Source organism: Aegilops tauschii, chromosome 2 (genome assembly GCF_002575655.3).
Source record: "Aegilops tauschii subsp. strangulata cultivar AL8/78 chromosome 2, Aet v6.0, whole genome shotgun sequence".
Taxonomy (NCBI): Eukaryota; Viridiplantae; Streptophyta; class Magnoliopsida; order Poales; family Poaceae; genus Aegilops; species Aegilops tauschii.
Genome location: NC_053036.3, coordinates 567,678,984 through 567,689,711, shown reverse-complemented (window position 1 = coordinate 567,689,711; position 10,728 = coordinate 567,678,984). Strand labels below are relative to the sequence as shown.

General features: G+C 44.8%; 1 protein-coding gene across 1 annotated transcript; it reads right to left on the bottom strand.

Annotated features, from left to right (window-relative positions):
- Window positions 1-10,111: 10,111 nt before the first annotated feature.
- On the bottom strand, window positions 10,112-10,728 carry LOC109752958 (uncharacterized). The gene has a single exon (XM_020311884.4). It carries the CDS (start codon window positions 10,639-10,641, stop codon window positions 10,327-10,329), a length of 315 nt encoding a protein of 104 aa, XP_020167473.1. The 5' UTR covers window positions 10,642-10,728; the 3' UTR covers window positions 10,112-10,326.

The following is a 10,728-nucleotide window of genomic DNA, read 5'->3' as shown; positions in this document are numbered from 1 at the left end:
ATTTTAATAGCATGTTGGCACGCAAGGTAAACCATTATAAACTCCTAGCTAATTAAGCATGGCATAAGCAACTATAATCTCTAATTGTCATTGCAAACACATTTATTCATAATAGGCTAAATCAGGAATGATGAACTAATCATATTTACAAAAACAAGAGAGGTCGAGTTCATACCAGCTTCTCTCATCGCAATCATTTCATCATATATCGTCATAATTGCCTTTCACTTGCACGACTGAACGATGTGTATAACAATAATAGTGCACGTGCATTGGACTAAGCTGGAATCTGCGAGCATTCAATAAACAGGAGAAGACAAGGCAATATGGGCTCTTGGTTAAATCAACAATAATGCATATAAGAGCCACCTCAACATTTTCATTTTGGTCTTCTCCTATCGACCCCCAAAGAAAAGAAAAGAAATAAAACTATTTACACGGGAAAGCTCCCAACAAGCAAAAGAAGAACGAGAAATATTTTTGGGTTTTCTTTTAATTATTACTACTACAGCAAGAAAAGTAAACTAACTAAAAGCTACAACTAATTTTTTGGTTTTTCTTAAGGTCTTTCAAACAGACAAGAAGAAAGCATAAAAAGGAAAATAAACTAGCATGGATAATACAATGAAAAAGTATGAGCACCGACAACTAGCATGAGTGTGTGAACATAAATGTAATGTCGGTGGGAAATACGTACTCCCCCAAGCTTAGGCTTTTGGCCTAAGTTGGGCTATTGCCACGGCTGGCTTGGCGGATATCCGAAGTTGTAACCGGGGTCGTACTGAGATGCATCGGCTATTGCATCGTGGGCTGCAGCTTGGAGGCGAGCTGCCCTCGTCCTCCTCTCGTACTCATTTGCCTCCTCCCTGGTTATGACATATCTCTCCTTTGCCTGAAAGTCAAAGAGAGTAGGAGCAGGGAGGACAATATTGACGGCATGACGCTTGTCAAAGATTAGTCGGTACTGGAGAGGCAGTTCATTCCTCTCAACAAACTGATGGTGAACCATGGCATTAAAATCCAGATAAGAAGGAGGCAATTCCATATCATAATCACGAATAGGTATTCCAAGAAGATTAGCTAGACGGGTTGCATAAATTCCGCCAAAGAAATCTCCATTAATTCTATTATTATGCAACCTACGTGCAACAATGGCTCCCAAATTATAATGTTTATCTCCTAATACAACACTCCTGAGAACACTGAGGTCAGGGACACACATGTGACATGCTTCATCCTTACCATTGATGCTCCTACCTATGAAGAGAGCAGAATAATGTATAGCAGGAAAATGAATGCTCCCTATGGTAGCTTGTGCTATATCTCTAGACTCCCTCACAGTTATACTAGCAAGAAAATCTCTAAACTCATATTTGCGAGGCTCACTAGTGATACCCCATTGTGGAAGTTTGCAAGCAGTATTAAAATCCTCTAAGTCCATAGTATAAGAATTTTCATAAAGATCAAACAGGACAGTTTGAGAATTGCGTGATGATGAAAATTCAAACCTTCTCACAAAGGAATCGGTGAGATAGTGGTACCGACGGCACTTATCTGCCTCAAAGCTCACAAGATCAGCGTTACGCACATATGCGTTCCTTGATTCCTGCTCGATCCATAAAGTCCTCTGAAGGCCATTCACAAGCCCGCACTTGAGCTTCCCTCGGTGGTTCATCGTCCGCATCGCGTATTGCGGGCCTGGGCCCTTGCTTCCTTGAAGGACCACATTGGTACATTTTCCTAAACATATTTCTTCCTCTGAAAAAATTATGAAAATTTTAGTAACTTCAAATAAAAGTGAACCAAACTCAACAAAATTGATAGCAAGTACTCCCACAAGTGCCTAGAAGCTATATCATGCATTACAACTACTTGGGACCATATAAATTTGACATGCAAGCTCAAGAACAGGGTCAACTAGGCAGCAAAAATTTGCAATGAATAAAGCACTAGAACAAAAACTAATTGGACCATTGGAGGAGTCACATACCAAAGAACAATCCCCCAAAGCAGTTTTGTGAGTGGAGCTTTGAGCAAGGAGATCGAAAATCGCAGCAAAATGAGCTAGAACTCGTGCTTGAGCTGGTTGGTGATTTTTCGGGGAGGAAGAACGAGTGTATGGTGGCTGGAATAAGTGGAGGGGAGCCACCATGGGCCCACGAGGCAGGGGGCGCGCCCTGGACCCTCGTGGCCAAGTGCTTGCTCCCCCTGCTGTGTTCTCAGTGCCAGATATTCTCAAATATTCCAGAAAAAATCATATTTCAATTTCGGGGCATTTGGAGGACTTTTATTTTCAGGGTATTTTTTTATTACACGGATAATTCAAAAAACAGACAGAATATACTATTATTTTGCTTTATTTCAACTAAATAACAGAAAGTAAAAAGAGGGTACAGAAGGTTGTGCTTTCTAACTTCATCCATCTCATGCTCATCAAAAGGAATCCACTAACAAGGTTGATCAAGTCTTGTTAACAAACTCATTCCGAATCACATGAAACCGGAGAAATTTCGAATAACACTATGTTACCTCAATGGGGATATGCACGTCCCTGATAATAAGAATATCATATCTCTTTTTGACAGTAGGAAGAGGAAATTCAAAACCTCCAAAAATAATCGATGGAATTTTTCCAATAGAGTTGATACTGTGGACTTGAGGTTGTTTCCTCGGAAAGTGTATCGTATGCTCATTACCATTAACATGAAAAGTGACATTGCCCTTGTTGCAATCAATAACAGCCCCTGCAGTATTCAAAAAGGGTCTTCCAAGAATAATAGACATACTATCGTCCTCAGGAATATCAAGAATAACAAAGTCCATTAAAATAGTAACATTTGCAACCACAACAGGCACATCCTCACAAATACCGACAGGTATAGCACTTGATTTATCGGCCATTTGCAAAGATAACAGTAGGTGTCAACTTATTCAAATCAAGTCTACGATATAAAGAGAGGGGCATAACACTAACACCGGCTCCAAGATCACAAAGCAGTTCTAACATAGTTTCTTTTAATGGAGCATGGTATAGTTGGTACTCCTGGATCTCCAAGTTTCTTAGGTATTCCACCCTTAAAAGTATAATTAGCAAGCATGGTGGAAATTTCAGCTTCAGGTATCTTTCTCTTATTTGTAACAATATTCTTCATATATTTAGCATAAGGATTCATTTTGAGCATATCAGTCAAACGCATACGCAAAAAGATAGGCCTAATCATTTCAGAAAAGCGCTCAAAATCCTCATCATCCTTTTTCTTGGATGGTTTGGGAGGAAAAGGCATGGGTTTCTAAACCCAAGGATCTCTTTCCTTACCGTGCTTCCTAGCAACAAAGTCTTTCTTATCGTAACGTTGATTCTTTGATTGTGGGTTATCAAGATCAAAAGCAGGTTCAATCTCTACATCATTGTTATTACTAGGTTGAGCATCAACATGAACGTCATCATTAGCATTTTCACTAGGTTCATGTTCATTACCAGATTGTGTTTCAGCATCAGAAATAGAAATATCATTGGGATTCTCAAATGTGTCAACAACAGGTTCACTGGAAGCATGCAAAGTCCTATCATTTTCCTTTTTCTTCTTTTTAGAAGGACTAGGTGCATCAACATTAATTCTCTGAGAATCCTGCTCAATTCTCTTAGGGTGGCCCTCGGGATACAAAGGTTCCTGAGTCACTTTACCTCCTCTAGTTGCAACTCTAATAGCAAAGTCATTATTCTTACTATTCAATTCATTGAGCAAATCATTCTGAGCTTTAAGTACTTGTTCTACTTGAGTGGTAACCATAGAAGCATGTTTACTAATAAGTTTAAGTTCACCTTTAACTCTAGACATGTAATCACTCAAGTGCTCAAGCGTATCAGCATTGTGTTTTAATTGTCTACAACATAAGCATTGAAGTTTTCTTGTTTAACCATAAAGTTATCAAACTCATCTAAACATTGGCTAGCAAACTTAGTAGGAGGGATTTCAGCTTTATCATATCTATAGCGAGAATTTACCTTTACTACCTGTGTCGGGTTATCAAGACCGTGTGTTTCTTCAATAGGTGATGAATTAAAACCATGTATTTCTTCAACAGGAGGTAAATTCTTAACATCTTCAGCTTTTATACCTTTTTCTTTCATAGATTTCTTTGCCTCTTGCATATCTTCAGGACTGAGAAATAAAACACCCCTTTTCTTCGGAGTTGGCTTAGGAGTTGGTTCAGGAAGTGTCCAATTATTTTCATTTGTCAACATATTATTCAATAGAATTTCAGCTTGATCGGCAGTTCTTTCCCTGAAAACACAACCAGCACAACTATCCAGGTGGTCTCTGGAAGATATCAAGTGTTTCATTTTTCTTGAAAGGATGATCAGGCAAAGCATTAAGTAATTGGAGAAGCCTCCCCCAAGCTTGTGGGAGACTCTCTTCTTCAATTTGCACAAAATTATATATTTCCCTTAAAGCAGCTTGTTTCTTATGAGCAGGGAAATATTTAGCAGAGAAGTAATAAATCATATCCTGGGGACTACGCACACAACCAGGATCAAGAGAATTAAACCATATCTTAGCATCACCCTTTAATGAGAACGGAAATATTTTAAGGATGTAATAGTAGCGAGTTTTCTCATCATTAGTGAACAGGGTGGCTATATCATTTAATTTAGTAAGATGTGCCACAACAGTTTCAGATTCATAGCCATAGAAAGGATCAGATTCAACCAAAGTAATTATATCAGGGTCGACCGAGAATTCATAATCCTTATAAGTAACAAAGATAGGTGAAGTAGCATAAGCAGGATCATACCTCATTCTAGCATTCAGAGATTTTTGTTTCAGCTTAGCTAATAATTTCTTAAGATCACTTCTATCATTGCAAGCAAGAAAGTCTCTAGCAGTTTCTTCATCCATAACATAACCCTCAGGCACAACAGGCAATTCATATCTAGGGGGAGAATCTTCATCATCACTTTCATCAATATTATCAGTTTCAATAATTTCATTCTCTCTAGCCCTAGCAAGTTGTTCATCAAGAAATTCACCAAGTGGCACAGTAGTATCAAGCATAGAAGTAGTTTCATCATTAGTATCATGCATAGCAGAAGTGGCATCATCAATAACATGCGACATATCAGAACTAATAGCAGAAACAGGTTTAGGTGTCGCAAGCTTACTCAAAACAGAAGGTGAATCAAGTGCAGAGCTAGATGGCAGTTCCTTACCTCCCCTCGTAGTTGAGGGATAAATTTTAGTTTTCTCGTCTTTCAAGTTCCTCATAGTGACCAGCAGATATAAACCCCAAGTGACTCAAAGAATAGAGCTATGCTCCCCGGCAACGGCGCCAGAAAATAGTCTTGATAACCCACAAGTATAGGGGATCGCAACAGTTTCCGAGGGTGGAGTATTCAACCCAAATTTATTGATTTGGCACAAGGGGAGCCAAAGAATATTCTCAAATATTAGCAGTTGAGTTGTCAATTCAACCACACCTGGATAACTTAATATCTGCAGCAAAGTATTTAGTAGCAAAGTAATATGGAAGTAACGGTAACTATAGCAAAAGTAATGTTTTTGGGTTTTGTAGTGATTGTAACAGTGGAAACAGAAAAGTAAATAAGCGAAGGACAATATGTGAAAAGCTCGTAGGCATTGGATCGGTGATGGAGAATTATGCCGGATGCGATTATTCATGCAACAGTTATAACATAGGGTGACACAGAACTAGCTCCAATTTATCAATGTAATATAGGCATGTATTCCGAATATAGTCATACGTGCTTATGGAAAAGAACTTGCATGACATCTTTTGTCCTACCCTCCCGTGGCAGCGGGGTCCTATTGGAAACTAAGGGATATTAACGCCTCCTTTTAATAGAGTGCGGGACCAAAGCATTAACACATAGTGAATACATGAACTCCTCAAACTATGGTCATCACCGGGAGTGGTCCCGATTATTGTCACTTCGGGGTTGCTGGATCATAACACATAGTAGGTGACTATTGACTTGCAAGATAGGATCAAGAACCCACATATATTCATGAAAACATAATAGGTTCAGATCTGAAATCATGGCACTCGGGCCCTAGTGACAAGCATTAAGCATAGCAAAGTCATAGCAACATCAATCTCAGAACATAGTGGATACTAGGGATCAAACCCTAACAAAACTAACTCGATTACATGATAAATCTCATCCAACCCATCATCGTCCAGCAAGCCTACGATGGAATTACTCACGCACGGCGGTGAGCATCATGAAATTGGTGATGGAGGATGGTTGATGATGACGATGGCGACGGATTCCCCTCTCTGCAGCCCCGAACGGACTCTAGATCAGCCCTCCCGAGAGAGTTTAGGGCTTGGCGGCGGCTCCGTATTGTAAAACGCGATGAATCCTTCTCTCTGATTTTTTCCTCCCCGAACACGAATATATAGAGTTGGAGTTGAGCTCGGTGGAGCTCCAGGGGGCCCACGAGGCAGGGGGCGCACCCAGGGGGCAGACGCACCTCCCACCCTCGTGGACAGGGTGTGGACCCCCTGGCCTTGATTCTTTCGCCAGTGTTTTTTATTATTTCCAAAAATAATCTCCGTGAAGTTTCAGGTCATTCCGAGAACTTTTGTTTCTGCACAAAAATAACACCATGGCAATTCTGCTGAAAACAGCGTCAGTCCGGGTTAGTTCCATTCAAATCATGCAAGTTAGAGTCCAAAACAAGGGCAAAAGTGTTTGGAAAAGTAGATACGATGGAGATGTATCACCCACTTGGTCCTCTGGAACGTGATGAGCAGTGAAGAGCGAAGATGGATGAGCTGGAGTCTGCGCAGTCGACGCTGAGGGCTGGGCACTCGACAATGGTACGGCGAAGGTCACAGAAGTCCGAGTGGCATCGCCGGTTTCGTGGATTACCGGTTCCGTCACCGGCGTCGACTGGGGCGCCTTGCCAGTTGATGTCTTCTTGCTTCTCCTTCCCATGGGCCTCAGCGGCACATCCTCGTCGTCATCTGGAAGATCAATGACATTGGGAGGAGCTGGAGAAGAATCAATCGCCAGAATTCAGTCGACCAGCAAAGCGACTGAGAAAACAAAGACAAGATTGCAAAAGTTATACTTGGGTTGGAAGTGACTGTGTCTCCCATTTCCTCATCACCGTCTCTATAAGCAGAAGTCCCAGAGGTAGCAACACTGCAAGTTTCAAGATTCACTCGGTTAATCAAGAAGAGAGTCGACAACACAGGCCCTTGATCAAAAAATGAGGACAAGTGCTTACGCAGAAGCGACGGGGACGTCGATCTTGATCTTGGGCAGGGTCTTCTGAGACTTCGATGCTGCAACTTTGGGCTGTTTTGAAGCCTTTTCACTCGGTGCAGGGGAAGAGGTCCGAGTGCGCTTGGAAGTCTGTCCAGTCGACGGAGCCACTTTGCCACGGATACTTGCCGGGTCATGCTTATTCTTGGAACGCCTTTCACTGCGAGGTGGTGACTCGACCTCTTCGCCACTGCTCGAGTCCTCGCTTTTCTCCTCCTCTTCTTCTCCATCAGATTGATAATCCATGCTTTCGCCTCCGCTTTCTTCTCCTTCCTGGTACTGCTCTTGCTCCCCGTTCGGCATTGAGTATGTATCGGTATAGATCTGCGAAGCAAAAGAGGTGAACAAAGGATGGTCGACTCAGTAAACAATTGCAAGTCAGAATGGAAAACACTCGGAAATAAAGAATGAACCTTGTCTGGTTGGTTGTTGGTGTCGAACGGAAGAACTCTTCGGGACCCCCTGGGTTGTCCTTGTTTCATGTGATGCCTTGCACCCACTGCACCACCATCTTCTCATCAACGTCCTCCGGGTGGATCCGAGTGGAATCTTCAATCCCCGAGTACATCCACATCGAGTGATCACGAGCCTGGAGAGGCTGGATACGTCGACTGAGAAATACCTCGAGCAAATCCATTCCAGTCACACCTTCGTGAATCCGCTGAACTACTCGCTCCATCAACATGGCCACCTACAACTTCTCTGTTGGAGGCACTTTCAAGGTGGTGGGTTTCTGGACTCGCGCCAAAGAAAAGGGAGGGAGACCGGTCGAGTGGCCAGGAGTCGACTTGTCTTTGCAATAAAACCAAGTCGACTGCCACCCTCTGACCGAGTCAGGGAGAGTCATCGCAGGAAAAAGCACTCTTCCCCCGCATCTGGATGCCTAGTCCTCCACACATTTGGATTACCTAGGTTTTCTCGTCACTCGGACTAGCTTTTTTCACAGTCTGCGGGCGACATGTGAAGATGTGCTTGAACAGGCCCCAGTGCGGTCGGCAGCCCAGGAAATTCTCACACAGCGAGATAAAGGCATCAAGGTACGTGATTGTATTGGGAGGGAAATGGTGGAGTTGAGCTCCGAAGAAGTTCAGAAAGGCACGGAAAAAGGGAAGTGGGGGCAAGGAAAAACCGCGGTCGACGTGGGTGGCGAGCAAGACGCATTCGCCCTCCTGGGGCTGTGGCTCAGTTTTGTCCCCCGGGAGCCTCAAGGAACCGTGCTCAATCAGCCCGCTCTCGGCCAGATCCCGCAGATCATCCAGCTCGATGGTGGACTGGATCCAGTCGCCCTGAACCCAGCCGCGCGGCAAGCCAGATCTCGACGACGACCCGCTCCTGCCAGTCTTCTTTCCCTTCCCCTTCGCCGCTCCCTTCTTCGCGCGTTCTAGCGCCGCCGTCTTGTCCCTCGCCATCGAAGCAAGAGGAGCGCGGGCGAGAGGTGGCGTCGAGAACGGAAGCGACCGCGGTGGAGAAACAGAGGAGGAAGAAAGGGGAATTGGGGCGCACTGTGCAGAATTCCCCAATCCAACGCCTTATATGGAACCGTTTCCGAGTGGCTGACCTATGGGCCTAGGCAATCCTGTCAAATCCCGCAACAGTCGCGCGCGCAGTACGTGGCGAAAAAGGTGGCGTAGATATCGAGGCGTCCCTACCTAATCTCCTCCGATTACCGCGGCCTCCTCCGCCCGTGCGCTTCCCGAAAATTCGAATCCCGCAAGATCCGCGAGCAGCAGAGCAACCTGTCAGACTGAAGATTTTTTCTATACTAACACTCGAAGCTTTTCAGTAAAAGTACACTCGACAAACTAAGAATGGATCAAGGCGACTGAAAAAGAAGTTGAAGCCATCATGTTGTTCATTGATCCCAGCAAGACGCTTCCAAAGCGCACAAATTGAGTCAGGAGTATTTTCAACTCCTTCTCCACTCGAACCCTGAACCATTCGGGGGCTAATGATGAAGCTATGTACCTAGGGTAGGGTCATAGGCCTGATCTAGACACCCTCCCCTAGGACATTACCCTAAAGTCAAAAGCATTCAAGGGATACCATCACCCACTCGACTAGAAGCATTCCACTCAGAAGATTCAAGTTCACTCGACCGTAACAGGAATCACTCGACAGACAGAAGATCTAAAGCCACTCTGAACAGCAACGGTCGGGCGTTTACTCTGTAGACTTAATGGTCATTTATGTCAGTTTATTACTGGCGTTACCAGAAACGCCCCATCTTTATGTACCTTAAACCCTGTGTAACTAAGGGCGGGAGGGGCCTGGCGAACTCTATATAAGCCACCCCCTCCTCAGGGACAAGGGTTCGCACCCCCTGTAACTCCACACACATATAATCCAGTCAACCGCCTCCGGGCACCGAGACGTAGGGCTATTACTTCCACCGTGAAGGGCCTAAACTCATAAACCTTGTGTGTACAACTTCACCATAGCTGGGATCTTGCCTCCTCATACCTACCCCTCATTCTACTGTCAGTCTTAGAACCACGACACCTCTCTCCTTCGAGCCAATGCGATCTTGTTCCTGGTGCAACATTCTCAGTTGAGGACCTCGGCGCCTACGGCTTCATTCTCCATTGGTTATCTTCAGTGTAGCTGTAGCGTGTGAGGCTGAGTTTGATGTTGTCCCTCGTTTGTGTATCCTTTTGCCGTGCATTTCTATCTCTGTGCCTGAGGGCGTGTGCTTATAATCCTGGCCGGTTGATAGCTTTGTTAATTCAAAGTCAGGCTAGGCTTGAGCCCCATCTCGGACTCAGTTGTTGTGTATTCTCTAAAAAAGAATAAAGTGACGAAGTAGTAGTATGTCGATGCTGCAACTGTTTATGTGTATCCAAGAAGGCGATCACGCTGATAAAGTAGTATTTGTTACGCCCATGATACATGTAGCACATCAAGGAACGAAAAATACAAGAAAATGAACTGGAGATAAATACAGACGCTCATCAAGGAAGGAACATGGACATGAGCAACGCCGATGTTTTTCCCTCCGGACAGTGCCAGTAGCTAGGTACAGGTTGAGATAATCAAGGGTGAGCAGGGATCGCCGGAAGCGCCACCACCGGGCCGGTAATTGTACTGGTACCGGTAATGGTTCCCACCAGCGGGAGCGTCGGGAGCGTCGGGAGCGTCGGGAGTGTGGGGAGCGTCGGGGCCGTGGGGAGCGTCGGGAGCGTCGGGGCCGTGGGGAGCGTCACAGCTGGCAAGTCCGGCAACCCCATCGCCTTGGACTCGCCGACGCCGGCACCGCGTGCCGCTGCAACCTTCTCGTTCAGCTCCCTCCCGTCGCAGGAGGCGAGCACCACCAGTAGCAGGAGCGCGGCGGCGAGACACTTCGCCATTGCTAACTGGGAGGCTCTGATTGTACTACCGAAGAGATAGTGTTGTGTGGCTGTGTTGGAGTGAGGTTATGCTTAGCATCGTGCACG